Source organism: Portunus trituberculatus, chromosome 13, assembly GCF_017591435.1.
Source record: "Portunus trituberculatus isolate SZX2019 chromosome 13, ASM1759143v1, whole genome shotgun sequence".
In the NCBI taxonomy this organism is placed as follows: Eukaryota; Metazoa; Arthropoda; class Malacostraca; order Decapoda; family Portunidae; genus Portunus; species Portunus trituberculatus.
Window position 1 is genome coordinate 9,629,959 of NC_059267.1, and position 15,695 is coordinate 9,645,653.

Consider the following 15,695-nt stretch of genomic DNA (forward strand, 5'->3'; position numbering starts at 1 on the left):
CACTTTTACTTCCTCCATTCCTCCACTTCTTCCTTCCTCCATTGTTGCCATCATGCCTTTCTCCCTTTTTCGTGTTTCATCTCTTGGTGTTCCTTGGGTTAAATTTATAAAGGATGGATGGATAGATAGACAGACAGATAGATAGATAGATACTAGATAGCAAAGTACAAATAATATCAAGTGGGAGAGTAGTAATCAAAGGAATAGCCTTTCGGTAGGACTATAATCACTATTACTATTATTATTATTATTATTATTATTATTATTATTATTATTATTATTATTATTATTATTATTATTATTATTTGCAACATGGTCACGTAGAGCTGACTTGCCCTGTTCTGACTATAGTCTCTGACTTACCCTGACCTACCCTGACATTCCTTGACCTTCCCTAAGCTTTCTTGACCTGCTCTCCTCCCACAGCCGCGGTTCGGAGCCAAGCACTACGAGGTGTTCAAGAATTACCCGACCCCCAAGACTTGGCAGGAGAAGATGGACGTCCTTCAAAGCAGTGCCAGGGTCATCATCGTCAGGCACCCCTTCACCAGGTAAGTCAGTGCCATGCTCTCCACTCTTATGCTCCCTTGCAGTTCCCATGCTCCATTACTTTCATTACTATTATGGTTCTTCACTTCACGTGCCGTCTTGAAACTTTGTCATTTGTTGAGTGGTTTAAAGTTACCTACAAGTCACCAAGATACCCAGGTTCTAGGTGGAGGTGTGATTGCCTTACACCAAAGATGTGATTGGGTGGTGATATGGGCCCTAATAATGGATACCACTATAAATAAGATTGGCAGCGCTTCTCATACTCTTCAAGTAGACCTACAAGCGCTGTAGGCCATAACATAAAAAAAAAATAAATAAATAAATAAAAATATTGCCGTGCTCCCTTATCGCGGCCAGTCTGCCACGCTCCGCCATCACTGTAGTGGAGCGTAAGTTAGTGTTTTACTCATCCACCGTTATGCTCCTTCACCATTATCATGCTCCATTGCTATCATTACTATCATGCTCCTTTACTATTGCCGGTGTCTTACCGCTGCCACGCTCTGCCATCACTGCAGTGGAGGCTGGACGGGTTTCAAGGGTGTCTTTCATGGCGCCGCTGATAGTTTAGCAAGTGTTCTGCATCATAAATTAACCCTTCAGTACTGGAACGCATTTCTACCTTGAGCTTTGTGTATATAATAAGACGATTTTATTGACATCAGGATGGGTCTGTGAAGGTCAGAAGATTAATGGCCACAGTTTTCACTATTTTAATCCCTACATGTGTTTCTGAATCTATAAAATCACCAAATAGTAAACAGAGTAAATAGGAAAATACGTCATGGTATTGAAGGGGTTAATAGAACGCCCATAACAACGCTACTGGTCTAATGGTCGTCTGAGTGGTTTCTGAAGGTAGTTCTGATGATGGAAGAGCATTTCAGAACACAGGCTTGATTCAAAACTATGGAAATTTACTCATATATATCTTCTTTTTAATTTAGAAGGACATTTGCTTTTTTTCGTTCTTTTTCTGTTTAGCTTTTAATTTTCTTTTTCTTCATGCCATTTATTGACTCGACATAACCAGGGCATGTCCAAATTCAAGTTTAATTCTGAACTATTTAAATTTATTCATACGCATTTTTTAATCCATAAGTTAATTTACCTTCCTTTTCATGCTTGTCTTAGTTTGCCTTTTAATTTTTTTTTTTCTTCATGCTATTTATTGACTCGACATAACACTCAGAGAATAAAACTATGCATATTTTCTTCTAATTCATAACTTAATTTACCTTTTCTTCATGCCCTTGATTGAGTCGACATAACAACCAAAGTACGTTCCAATCATCCACCTCTATTATGATAACCTGTTTGTCTCCCTTTTAAATCTACACTTGAGTATGTTAATCTCAACGCTTCAACGCTGCTCGTCTGCTTCCAGGATCCTCTCGGCCTATCGCGACAAGATGATCAAGCCCAAGCCACTCCCAGCCAAATTCAAATTCAAGGAGCTACAGAAGAAAATCATCAAGGAATATCGCCCGCGTGACTCCCCGGAGACCTCGCCCTTCCCCACCTTCCCGGAGTTCGTGCAGCACATCATAGACTCCACCAAGTACTTCACCACCGGGGAGGACTGGCGCAAGAATGTAGGTGTTGGTGTGACGCCTTCCAGTGTTCCGTCTGAGATATTCTGGTTTGCATTCTTCCTCTCTCATGCATGCGGTGTGTTTGTTCCTTTCGTTTTCGTTGCATTGCTTACGTCTTCTGTTTTTGCGTTGTGGCATATTTCTATTTTTTTTTCTTTAGTGTGTGTGTGTGTGTGTGTGTGTGTGTGTGTGTGTGTGTGTGTGTGTGTGTGTGTGTGTGTGTTCCAGGAAGTTGTTCTCGTTTTTTTTCTTCCTCTGTCTTATTTATTGTGTGTGTTTCCTTCGTTTCTCCTTCATTTCTTACGTCTTTCTTTTGTGTTGTGGAATATTTTTCCTTCTTCTTTAGTGTGTGTGTGTGTGTGTGTGTGTGTGTGTGTGTGTGTGTGTGTGTGTGTGTGTGTGTGTGTGTGTGTGTGTGTGTGTGTGTGTGTGTGTGTGTGTTCTGGGAAGGTTAACGAAAGTCTAATGAATTTTTGTCACTCAGTATTGCTGTATTGCTCCAAGTTTTTTTTCTTTTTCTTTCAGATTAATACATATGTAAATTAATATAATTGAATCTTGTGGTTGATAACTTGTCTGTCCATTTATGTATGCATATAAGTAAGTATGTATGAGTGAATATATCCGTGTAGGTATCTATTTGTCTCTCTCTATATATATATCCTACATCTATCCATCACTATCTATCTAAATATCTATCTCTATAGTATCCATCTATTCGGTTACATCTACCTATCTTTATTTATTTATTTTATTTTATTTATTTATTTTTTTTTTACAATTATTAAACTACCGCGCACACTTCCACTACACTCACCGACTCCCATCATTGTTAAACATCTTGGTGTGCTGGCAGTCTGTTAACACCCAGCGCCCTGTAAGGGAAAACATAGCTAGATCAGAAGGCAGATGAGGAGGTACTCTAAACAGTATCTCCTTTAGCCCATAAATTCCCGTGAAAAGCCCACATGGTATAAAAAAAAAAAAAAAAAAAAAACAAGGAATATACCAGAAAGTTGTTCTTGTTCTTATTCTTCCTCTATCTCATTTATAGCGTGTGATTCCTTCGTTTTTCTTAATTTCTTACGTCTTTTTTCCATGTTGTGGGATATTTTTCTTTCTTCTTTAGTGTGTGTGTGTGTGTGTGTGTGTGTGTGTGTGTAGATGGGTGGATGGGAGACGCGAACCAGTGGAGGTGAGGACTCGTTACCCAGTTTGCATCGCTAATGGTGTGTGCGGTGCCTGTGTCGGCAGGTGAAGTGTTGGGTGCCGTTCTGGGCGATGTGTGACGTGTGCTCCTTGGACTACAACGTCATCATGAAGCTGGAGACCATGACTGCCGACGAGAGGTTCCTCATCACTCTGTCTGACATGAAGGAACTCAAAAAGGTGGGGAAATCTCTCTCTCTCTCTCTCTCTCTCTCTCTCTCTCTCTCTCTCTCTCTCTCTCTCTCTCTCTCAACTCGATTTCAGTATGCCTTTTATATGAAAAAAATCGCTTCCCTCTCCTTTAACGCGTTGTTCAGCTCCACCGTGGCACCAGACCCTCCAATACCACGCTTCGTGTCTCCTGGCTGTGTTGAAAGGGCATCCCCGTATCAGAGACAGGTTTCAAGACATTAATTTTGTCCTTCAAATTTTGAGTGGTGATTTTGACATCGCTTTTGTGATTCGGACTACAGTGGGGTCTTTCTTTTTCTCTCTCTTTTCGTTGCTCTTGGCCAGTCCCACTTTTACTTGAAGAAATGATAAGTTATAATGACAATAATGATAAGAAGAAGAATAAGAGAGAAAAAAATTAAGTCTGTACTGTAGAGAATCCTTCTCCTTGGTTGCTAGTGTCAGAGAACCAAGCTGAATTCACGGGATAGGGTGAAGGAAGGGTACCGCTCTCCAAAGTGTTATAAGCCACACTCAAGTCAGTCACCTCAACAGCTGCCCCTCATGTGCTTTCTTATGTAAACCGAGCAGTGACTGTCTTGAAGCGCTGACTCGCTGTTGTTTTTTATCACTGTTATTTTCACTCATTATTTTAGCGGCGTCTAAACCTGTGGATCTTGAGTTATATTTTCCTCTATCTTGCCGTGCCTTGCTATTGTGGTCTGTGTCGTTACGTGCTTCACTAATGTATATCAGGCACAGTTTATGGTGTAGGAATGAAGTAAAAAGTTTGTCTCCCACTTCCCTCAAGGTCAGGTTAAAGTAACTTAGTGTCTCTTTTCCAAATGTTTTGTTGGCATATCTGAAGGAGCGTCACAGAACCGCAGCCCTGCCACAGTAATGACCAGCCACACACTCACACTGGGGGAGCTCGGCCAGTCTTGAATGGGTGTTTAACCTTGAAAGACTAAAAGACTTACGTCACCTGCCTTTCCTTGCCCCGGACAGACCGACGGGGAGTGGCGCCACCTCAGGAACGTATCCTCCACTGAAGCGGCGCCAGACTTCTACCGGAAGCTCAACACTCGCCAGATGCTCGACCTTCACCAGCGGTACAAATTCGACTTTGATCTTTTCGGCTACAACCTCGACTCCTACCTGCCCCTGGCCACGGACGCCCACCTCCACGCCCGCCGCCAATTTTAGTGTGTGTGTGTGTGTGTGTGTGTGTGTGTGTGTGTGTGTGTGTGTGTGTGTGTGTGTGTGTGTGTGTGTGTGTGTGTGTGTGTGTGTGTGTGTGTGTGTGTGTGTGTGTGTGTGTGTGTGTGTGTGTGTGTGTGTGTGTGTGTGTGTTCCCTGCAGTAGGGGAAGGACCAGCTGGCCACACACACCACGGCTGGTTGGAGTAACACTGCTGCTGTGTCCCTTGCATGCTGTAAGAGGCGTTTGCAAAGGACGAGGTGCAGGGTCTGGAAACCCTCCGCTGTACTTTTATTCCCACAATAAGACAAGGCCTACCTTGTCTCATTTACATCAGTTTAAGGGAGTTTATTTATTGATATTTATTTATTAATATCTACCTATATATCGATTTATGGTATCTGCATACATTCGTATGTATTCTCGTCCTGTATCAGGACTGTTCAGTGGTCTGGTATAAAGAATACTTGTAGCGTTACTATCCGGCACTAATGGAGAGATATACTTGCATGCTACGCAACTTTGTTCATTTTTCTAAATAAAGGTTTTCACGCATGTTATATGTACGTCTTTCTTCGGAGATGCTTACCTTTATTATCGTTTCCCCACTTTGTTGCAATGTCCCTGGGGTAGAGACGCTCCTTCCTAGGCCAGAGAGCAGAGTAATGCACTGTGGGAAGGGTGCTCAGACTGGTGAGTGTGGGAAGCATCTTCTTCACGGGATGTGGTGCGGTGGGCGTGCCATAATGGTCGGCAGTGCGGGGCAAGGGACTGCCTGGGAGCTGTTCAGGTGTGGTGGTGGTAGACACGCCCACCAAGGAGGACAAAAAGCTTCCTAGCCGCCTCCCCTTACAAATCCTGCCGGAACAGCTATACATCAAGGCCTAACCTGCTGTTTACCTGTGAGCCTGTCAAGACTGGGTAGGCCAGGTGTGTGTAATGCATAACCATGAGGTGTACACAGCAAGGCCGCTACAGCGTCATGTCTGTGCCTCAACGGGAAGGTTATGAGACTTCCTCTCCATAAAAGTGTGTCATTACCTCCACCTGCGCCCCTTTCCCGCCCTCTCCGCCCCATTACCTACTTTCCCGCGCCTCTACCTGTGCTCGGGTGACGGCTGGCAGCGGGGCAGCGGCGTGTTTACAAGGCCATATAAGACACAAAATCGAGCTGGAGGCGTCACCACCAAAACGAGTCGAAGAGTTCTGTCACCGCCTCACCATTCATGTCAAGTTACTCATAATTCTCTGGACTTTTGCTGGGTTTTAGTGACCTTAATAGTGGGACCTTCCTGCCTTGCTTAACATTTGCCTGCCTCGGGAACTAATCTAACAAAACATTGACGTCTTCAGTCCCGTTTTCTCTTCACTATATCTGCGATGTCAGGGTGAATTTGTTGTCTTGGTAAGCTTAACGTCCTGTCAGACCAACGTGTCGGTAGTTACGTAACGATGCTTTAAACCAGGGGTTCTCAACCTGGGGTACGTGTACCCCCAGGGATACTTGAGAGGAACTTTGGAGGTACGTGACAGGTTTCTCAAAATACTTCAGCTTTGAATAACTGCAAATTTGTTCATAGTATACAATGTGGCCTACATGTGCTAGGCTGGATGTGTCCTTCACTAGAACCAGGACACGTTCACAACGTTAACAAGGAAACTCTTGAAGTTATATCACTTGAGAGGAAGCTCTCTTGGATTACAGTTGCCACACAACCTTGCAAACCTATAATATTTGTTCCGATTTATTATTTTATGTTATTCACACACACAGTGACTTATTTATCACTATCACTAGTTACAAGTTGCAACTAGCTGGAAGCAACACTTAGTTCACTGCCATAATGATCGAAAATTGTCTGATATAGTTCCTTTTTGGTACATGTATTGAATGTAAGTCACATATAGTGTCTCCCTGTGAGGTACCAGTTCCTATCGACACTAACTCATAGAAACATACTAATATTAATTAAAGAATTTGTCTGCTCCACATATATAACACAAATTAAACTTAATAATATAAGTCAATAAACCATGCATTTATTGTTACCCTTCCTGATGCTGCATTGTGGGAAAGGGGTACGTGATCAATACTGAAAGACTTCGAGGGATACATAAGATTAAAAAGGTTGAGAACCCCTGCTTTAAACCCTTGGCCTGTTAGTGGTGCTAAGTTACATGTTGAGTGACTCGGCAATTTAGTACTGATCGAAAATTCACTGAGCCGTTATTATGTCTGTGCGGAATATTTGACAACTCCTTTGACTGTTTAGTGGTGTATTGAATTTACTGCTTAGTTTTTCATCGTCACGAGTTTTTTTTTTTTTTTTATACGATGTGGGCTTTTCACGGGAATTTCTGGGCTAAAGAGGATACTTTTTGTGGTACCTCCTATCTCAAAGCCCACCCGCTAGGAAACCGTTGCCCCGAGTGAGGAAGCCCAACCTACACTCAGACAGTGGACAGGATTCGAACCCGTGCGCTTGGAGACCCCTCGAACCCCAAAGCGCGTAATATTCCGTACACGACTTTAAGATTATAAAATGTAACATGATTTTTGTCTTCTTGAGGGCATTAACAATTATAACCATCATACCTTCATTTACTATTCTCTTACTAATAACTCACCTTACGCCTCGAGCTTTAGACTTCAGAAACATTTTGCTCTCTCATCACCACCACTTTCTAAGGCCGCAGAGATGATTCGCTAAGTTCTCAAGACTGTTTCGCCTTTAATCATGTAGAAATCGTGTTGATCTGCCACCATAAACGTGAAAACACCCTTAAAAACCTGTGTAGATTGAACTGTACCCTTTTGAAAGTAGTGAAGATGCAGAAGTATAGAATAAAGGCCTCAGTTTCTCATTCGTGATTTGTCAGCAGTGGAAGATAAGTGAGTCATGTTCTGTATCCTGTCCACTTGTTATGCAGTGAAAAATTAGAAAGACAGGCTATCACTGCGTCCCTTCCATTATGTTTAGTGTAGATACAGGTCTATTGAAAAGGTCTAACGTGCACGGTACCAGACCATTGTGTGACGCGTGAGAAAAAGCCAAATTCGGGTTCCATATCATGTCTGCTTGTTGTGCAGTGAAAAATTAGAAAGACAGGCGATCACTGCGTCCCTTCCATTATGTTTAGTGTAGATACAGGTCTACTGCAAAGGTCTAAGGTGCACGATACTGTACCAAACCATTGTGTGAGGCGTGAGGAAAAGCCAAGTAGTCAGATGGTAAGTAGGAAACGCAGCTTGTGTAAGACTGATCGTGAAAGGAGATAAGATAAAAGATAAGAAGATATTTAAAAGTACACAAGGGGAATAAACACCTCGCCCGACCTAGATCAAGGGTGAATCTTATCTGCTGCACTGTTCATGTAGGTGGAAGATAAGGGGAAGGCACGGCAGGCAACACAGCAAAATCATCATTATCATTAAGCATTCTGAAATATTCTAGTCCCTCACCTCCATTACATTGCATTAAGGGTGATATTTATGGTTCTCGTGACATCATTAGAGTTTTCAGGGGTGGTTTATGGTTCTTGTGTGTTATTATGGTTCTAATGACATTATTGCGGTGTTCAAGGATGTTTTTGTGGTTCTAGTAATGATTATTGTGGTTTTCAGGAGTGTTATGTGGTTCTTGTGACGTTACTGGAGTTTTTAAGAGTGTTTTTACGATTCTAGTTACATTATTGGGGTTCTCAAGGATGTTTTTTGTGGTTCTAGTAACGGTTATTGTGGTTTTCAAGAGTATTTTATGGTTCTTTTGACGTCATTGGTGTTTTTAAAGTGTTTTTATGGTTCTAGTGACATTATTGCGGTGTTCAAGGATGTTTTGAGGTTCTAGTAACCGGTTATTGTGGTTTTCAAGGACGTTTTGTGGTTCTTGTGGCGTTATTGTGCTATTATGGTTCTGGTGACATTATTGGGGTTCTCAAGGATGCTTTTGTGGTTCTAGTAACGGTTATTGTGGTTTTCAAGGGTGTTTTGTGGTTCTAATGACGTTATTGGGATTCTCAAGGGTGCTTTTGTAGTCCTAGTAACAGTTAGTGGGGTATTTAAGGGTATTCTTATGGTTTTGTTGACGTTAGCAGGATTCCCAAAGGTGCTTTCGTGGTTCTAGGTAGTAAAAGGTTATTGGGATTTTCAAGGGTGTTTTCATGATTCTAATGACGTTATTGGATTCTCAAGGATGCTTTTGTGGTTCTAGTAAGGGTTATTGGGATTTTCAAAGGTGTTTCCAAGGTTCTAATGACACGCTAAGACTCTGCTCTACTTGTAATAGAAAACATTATAGGAGCCTGATTCAACACATCTGTGGCTTTTTGATAATTGTAGAGGTGAGATTTTTTTTTTTTTTTTTTTTTTCTCAATGGTGGTTTCATGATTCCAGTGACAGGCCAATTGATGCACCACTGATGGGGAAAACACCGTGGAAACCTGACTTATCATCTGTGTGGCTTTTGAAAACAGTTTATATGAGAGTCAAAGCTTTCAAGGTCATAATTTCAGGCTTGCATTAAGAAACACTTTGCTCTTTCATCACGATCATTTTACCTAAGGCCACAGAGATGACTAGGCGAGTTTTCAAGACTATTTCGCGTTTCAGTTATGTAGAAATCGTGTTAATTTATCACTTTAACCATGAAAACACCTTAAAAAATCCGTGTAGATTGAACTATGGCCTTTTGAAAGTAGTAAAGATGCAGCGCAGAGGTCCTCAGTTACTCCTTCGTGATTTGTCAGCGGCGGAAGATAAGTGAGTCGTGCACTTCATCATGTCCACTTGTTATGCAGTGAAAGACTAGCAAGATTAGCGATCACTGCGTCCCTTCCATTAGGTTTTATGTAGCCACAGACTCATTCCGCTGCCTTGTTAAATGAGTGGTTTGGTCCGCGTCCCTTCTCCCTTTCCAGTTCAGCGCCATTCGCACAACCCACCAACGCTTTGCTTTATCACCACGACTGTTTCCAAAGGCCACAAAGATGCTTGACCGGGTTCTTAAGAGTGTTTCTCCTGTTAATAGTCTATGATCCATATTGATTTGCCCATTGAATAATAAAAAGGCATATTTAGAAATCCGTGTAGCTACAACTAGAGTTTTTTTTTAAGGTAATAGAGATATGGTACAAAAGTGCTTAAAAATATCTAACATAGTCCTTCCTCCTCCCTCCTTTCCTGGTCTGCCGCGTTCTAGAGAAGGAAGGGAGGCGATAAGGAGGTAGGTGCCCAAAGGCTTGTTTTCTGACCGCTCTGAACCGTTAATGAGCAGTTCGGTTGATGCTCCCTCCTCCTTTCTCTCCGCATCTTCCACCACCGCCCCTCTGCTTCCACTTTTGTTTCTCCTTTCCATTCTCTTCTTCCTTCTCTTTATTATCCTGTTTTTTTTTCTCCCTTCTTTGCCATCGATTTCTTCTATTATTTTTTTCTTCTTCTTTTCCTCCTCCTCCTCCTTCTGCTCTTCTTTTTACTTATCTTTCTCCTTCTCATTTATCTTGGTTCCTCTTTCTCGTCCTCTTCCTTCTCTCTCTTCTTATGTTTCTCTTCTCTTTCCTTCTCCTTTACTTTCCTATATTTTTCTCCTCTTTCTTCTAATTTTCCTCCGCTTCTACCTCCTCCTCTAACTCTCACCTTGCTTTTTTTATCATTCTTTTTTCTTTATCCCTCTATTCCTCCTCCTCCTCCTCCTCCTCCTCCTCCTCCTCCTCCTCCGTTATCTTCGTGTCCACTAACCGGCTGAAATGTAATCCAAATAACAATTACTGTCACTCGTTAAACTATTTCACACACGTGCGTACACATCTCTTCCCCCATCACACACACACACACACACACACACACCTCCATCCCTTCCTCCGTCGCTTCAGTTACCTGTTTTGTAATGATCACCATGACGCAGCACTGTTATCCTCATCACAGACATGCGTGCGTCGCGTCTCTTCATTTGTGCAACTAAGAGATATCACCGTAATGGGAAAAAGATGTGCTTTGTGATTTTAAGAAGGAAAACAGCGTGGAACATTGACTTTTTAAACTGTCTGGAGATAAGTTAGAGATAAAGAAGAGGAGGAAGAGAGGGAAGAACTGGAGATGAAGGAGGAGAAAGACAGAGAAGTGAGACGAGAGGAGGAAGAAGGAAGAGGCGTCAGCAACAAAGGAGATACGACCACTCATAATCTTCTCTCCTCCCATTTCTTCTTCCTTTCCTCTCCTTGAGTGGAAGACAGAAATTCGATTAAGCCGGATGCGGTGGATCTCTCTCTCTCTCTCTCTCTCTCTCTCTCTCTCTCTCTCTCTCTCTCATTTTTTGGCCACTATCACCAATTATTAGATAAGAAGAGAGAGAGAGAGAGAGAGAGAGAGAGAGAGAGAGAGAGAGACGGCGTAATAAACCTTGTTCACTCAAACCAACCAGATCACAGAGCGCACGGCCGACATCACCAGCAGTGGCCGCAAAACAGGCAGGATAAGCCGATTAGGTTAGGTTAGGTTGGGTTGGGTTAGGTGAGGTTTGGTTAGATTAAGCTATTGTTCAGATGTGTTTGGTTTGGTTCAGAGAGGTTTGTTTATGTTGCGTAGGCTAATTAGATGAGGTCACGTGAGGTTATATATATACTCGTCGCTGACACAACGCTATTACACTTAAAGGTATCTTCGTCCGCCTCACCTCACCTGGACGGCTTGTGGTGAGCCTTGGTGTGCACAGACATGTGTGTGTTTGCTGTTACTTGTTGGGATGGATCTCCTGCTCATTCTCAACTCTTTTTTAAATATCAGTGTATTCTTTTACATTTTCTTTATTTTGCATAATTGAAATGGCTGTTTACCTTTTTATCCTTTTTTTCTCCTCTCCACAGGATCGCACAATATATATACTATTAAGAAATAGGAAATACTATTACTATATGAATTCTCCTCCAAAAATATATCAATAACCATAATTTCCCGAACCTTATAAAACATATCAATTACTGCCTTGGAAAATTCATCGTTCATTTAATGTCTAATTGGTATGTCCATTTGAGATAATTATCAATGATTATCCCGTAAATATTGCTTCTTATAAACTGCCGATAAAGTGCAATGTTGCAATTATCGCAGGTGTGAAGGACCATTAATATGATTTTGCATTTATTACTCCTTTTTCACATATTTCGGCTTGATGAAGTTCAGTCTGCTTATAAGATCCAGGAAATACACCAACACTTCTCAAAATCATAAATAAATGTAACAAAATAAACTCCAAAACACTTTCCAACCATACTTTAATTGTCAAAATCTAACAAGAAATACTAAAACAAACCCCAAAAAACATTTCCGAAGCACACAAATGAAACTTCTTAAAAACCTTCAAAAAAATTCAAAATACGTCAAAAATGCTCCCGACCAAAAAGAAAAAAGAAATGCGTCATAGCACTGAAGGGGTTAATATGCGGCTGGGAGCTAGAGTATTCGGGCAGATTCAGGTGCATATCGGGTGGAGAAACCAGCCGCAAAACAAGACTGATATGTTGGCCTTGTCCAGCCGCTAGCGACTTTGTTTACATTACATATGGGTGTCCAGAGCCAGAGAGGAAGATGTTGGGGCTAATGAGGGACAAATAGCATGTCTGGGAGCCGAAACATGAGCAGTGCAGCAAAAACACCTTACGAAGAACTAGTCTACATACATTGATGAGATCGCTGCTACTCTCCGATGACCGCTTCCCTCTGTGCTGGGTGTTGTTGGAGGTGACCAGTGAATACTTGTGATGATTTAATTTGATCGCAATTGTCCATAGTCTTTTGTTAATATAAACACTCTACTTATAAGAAATGTAGATCAATCAGCCGATACTCCCCAGCCACTATGTGTGAACGTGGCTAGCAGGGTTCTGTCGATACTTCAAGCAGCTAGCATTTCCAGCCGCATATTGACACGTGTGTGAACCCGCTTTAAAGGCGGGTTCACAATTCTGCTCTCTCTCTCTCTCTCTCTCTCTCTCTCTCTCTCTCTCTCTCTCTCTCTCTCTCTCTCTCTCTCTCTCTCTCTCTCTCTCTCTCTCTCTCTCTCTCTCTCTCTCTCTCTCACACACACACACACACACACATCTCCCCAATTAAAAAGCCCAAAGCTACATATTTTTTTTATAGGGTTTCATGATCGCTGTGAGGAGACTGACCTCACGCCCACCACCTCAAGTCCTCTAAATTGTGAGCCAGGGACCTGTTCCGTCCCGCTCCGTAACCACCTCGTAAAGATTGCAAACCCAAGTCCCGCCATGCCACGGTAAAAAAAAAAAAAAAATAGATAAATAAATAAAATTAAATAGAAATGAAGAAAAAAAAATATGACTTTAGTGATGATGATGGTGAGTGGTGGTGGTGGTGGGGGGATGGGGGATGATTATGGTAGCAATAGCAATAATAGTAATAGTAATGAGATGATAATAGAAATGAATAAGAGGAAGGAATAAGTAAAAATGTTCATATGAATATGTAACATGATGAAGTAATAAAAAGGAAAGAAAGAAAGAAAGAAAGAAAAGAGAAAGAAGGAAAAAGGAGGAATCAAAAAAAAAGAAAAGGCAAAAAATTTAAGTTAGAATTAAAGATAAGGATATTTTAGTATAGTTTTTTTTTTTTTTTTCTTCGCTGTCACCTTTCTGCGCCGCCGTCAGTTGATAACCGGTTAGCAGTGAAGAGAAGGAAATTATTCACGCAGCTTTGTGGTTTCCATCCCCGTGTGGTTACGCCTCTGAAGATTCACACAATTCTTTGACAATGCCCTGACTCCAATTGACCTTTATGCATTCTCTCACTACTATTCGATCCATCTTTCTAATGCAAGAGTCAACTAGTATGCTCATACTTTCATCCCTTTACCAGTGGCGCCACCAGGGGGTGGCCTGGGGTGGCCGCGGCCACCCCTTCAAATCTGCTGGCCACCCCACTGGCCACCCCACTGGCCAGTCACAAATATCGATTGCCAGTTTTATTTTACAGTGTTGCCAGCGCTTGAAATTTTTTTCAAGATCTTGAAAAATTAATCCTAATCTTTGAAAGCTTGAAAAAAAAAAGTCTAAATCCCCAAAATCTTTAAAAATCTACACCGACTGTATAAAAGTCGTAGAGAGAGAGAGAGAGAGAGAGAGAGAGAGAGAGAGAGAGAGAGAGAGAGGCGCTGGCTCAGCTGACGCGTACAATACACGCGGTAATGTAACATCACATCAGTTGAGCAAACACCGTCTGTGCGTCGCCTTCAGTACGTTCTTATGCTTTGCTTTGCTGATAAGTGTATCCTACTAAAATTAAACTTAAGCGTTAATTAATCGTATTAATCTTTACTGATATATTTTCACCCTCTGGCATAGTGTATTATTCACTTAAAGACACTCATTATTTATGTCCCACGAGAAAATAATAAAGCTGAGTGTGCCATTCAAGGTATGGTGTTGAGTAAATTAAGTAATCTAGTTGATGAGAGGGACAAAAAAATGCCACAATAGGTGGGGTCACTGGGGTGTACTTGTAAGTATAATGATTCTTATGGAGCTACGGTCAGCTATCATTAGATTGGAATCGCTATAGTGTCAGGGACATAAAGTGGACAGTACTTATAGGTTCACACACACACAAAAAAAAATAAATAAATAAATAGTGCGGCTTATGTTTTTCTGGTGATATGATGTATTGAATTTGGCAAAATTGTAACTTTGTTCCCCGGTGGTGGCTCAAGGCATAATGTATGTATGTATGTAAGTAGGGTATGCCTGGCATACAGTACTTACCGGAAACAGAAAACTTTAACTTTTTGTACTTTCTGCATTCTGCATTCACAGAGTACTACCTACAATAAAGATCTTTAATTTACCGTTTATTTGCAAGACTTGTTTTCCGTTCTATAATAAAGCAGCGATATGTAAGAGTCTGATATAGAGAGGGTTTACTATTGTAATTTGCAGACCATGAAGAGACAGTCAACAGACATCTCTTCTTACTTCAAGAAGAAAATTAGCACAGGAGGGGAGGGAGAGCCGATGGTTGAGCAAATTATGAAATTATGAAATTATGACTTTTTAATTCTAGAGTGCCACCCCAAGGTCTTAAGTGCCCCCCCCATGGCCACCCCTATGAAATCTTTCTGCAGGCGCCTCTGCCCTTTACACTCTGGAACTCCTGTAATAATTCTGACCTTTAACCTTAATACCTACTTTATCTAGGGAGGCGGTGACGTAGTGGATAAGGTGGTGAGCATGGGATCGGGCAGACGTCCACACGTAGGTTTGAATCCCACCACATACCGTTTTGAAGCTATGCCATTAGTCGAGTGGTTTAAAGTTACTACATGTCACCATGATACCCAGGTTCTAGGTGGTTGCACCAAAGATGTGCTTGGGTAGTGATATGGGCCCTGATATGGGTACCACTATAAATAAAATCGCCTGTGCCACTAATGGGCGGAAGCTTAACAGCGCTTCCCGCATTTAATCTTCATTAGCCTATAGACGCTATAGACCATAACGTGAAAAAAAAAAAAAAAATTCTTTTTTATTCTGCCACCTTTCATCCTTTTCACTTGTAAGTTACAATATTCCCTGCCTGCTTATGTGCGTGATTTCCCTTATACCTATGACCTGAACTCTTGCAAGCGGAAGATATCAATACACTTCTCATAAATTTGGATTTTCGTTCAACTCTGGGGACTGGCATCTTCAGTGAGCCTTTTTATTCATTATTCTTTCTTTTTCTTAGTCAGTCTAAAAGAAATAAATTAATAAGATAAAATGAAAAACGCAGTAACTCCTCCACTGCCTTACTCCGCTCCACCACATTCCACCGAACCTCTCCCTCCTCTTAAAAGATCTTGGACGGCTCGAACTTCGTAAATTCTAGATGATACTTACTAAGAATAAACATTAAGAGCGAAAATGAAAACTAAGCATCACTACGACATATCAAGTCAGGTTATCAACTCTTCCTGTAT

The 15,695-nt window shown here is 41.5% G+C and overlaps 2 protein-coding genes across 6 annotated transcripts in view; one reads left to right on the top strand and one right to left on the bottom strand.

Moving 5' to 3' along the window:
• LOC123503161 (carbohydrate sulfotransferase 11-like) overlaps nucleotides 1-5,287 on the top strand; it is a 100,472-nt gene extending 95,185 nt beyond the window's left edge. For all 3 annotated transcript variants that reach the window (XM_045252669.1, XM_045252670.1, XM_045252671.1), the window contains exons 5-8: nucleotides 427-551; nucleotides 1,940-2,147; nucleotides 3,402-3,536; nucleotides 4,536-5,287. In XM_045252669.1, the coding sequence (XP_045108604.1) occupies nucleotides 427-551; nucleotides 1,940-2,147; nucleotides 3,402-3,536; nucleotides 4,536-4,733 (666 nt within the window). In that variant the 3' untranslated portion in view covers nucleotides 4,734-5,287. The remainder of the gene's footprint in view (nucleotides 1-426; nucleotides 552-1,939; nucleotides 2,148-3,401; nucleotides 3,537-4,535) is intronic.
• The window catches only part of LOC123503164, a 6,599-nt gene extending 273 nt beyond the window's left edge, over nucleotides 1-6,326 (bottom strand). The window contains exons 1-3 of one of the 3 annotated variants that reach the window (XR_006674354.1): nucleotides 3,358-3,489; nucleotides 2,965-3,022; nucleotides 1-92 (exon numbers count right to left, since the gene is read on the bottom strand). The exon at nucleotides 1-92 is cut by the window's left edge and continues 273 nt beyond it. Coding sequence is in view for 1 of the 3 variants with exons in the window: in XM_045252674.1 (XP_045108609.1) it covers nucleotides 77-92; nucleotides 2,965-3,022; nucleotides 5,317-5,605 (363 nt within the window). In the remaining 2 variants the exon portion in view is untranslated. Of the gene's footprint in view, nucleotides 93-2,517; nucleotides 3,023-3,357; nucleotides 3,490-5,316 lie in introns of those variants that run through there. The other 2 variants (XM_045252674.1, XR_006674353.1) reach the window with 2 other exon arrangements.
• Between the last annotated feature and the right edge of the window lie 9,369 nt (nucleotides 6,327-15,695).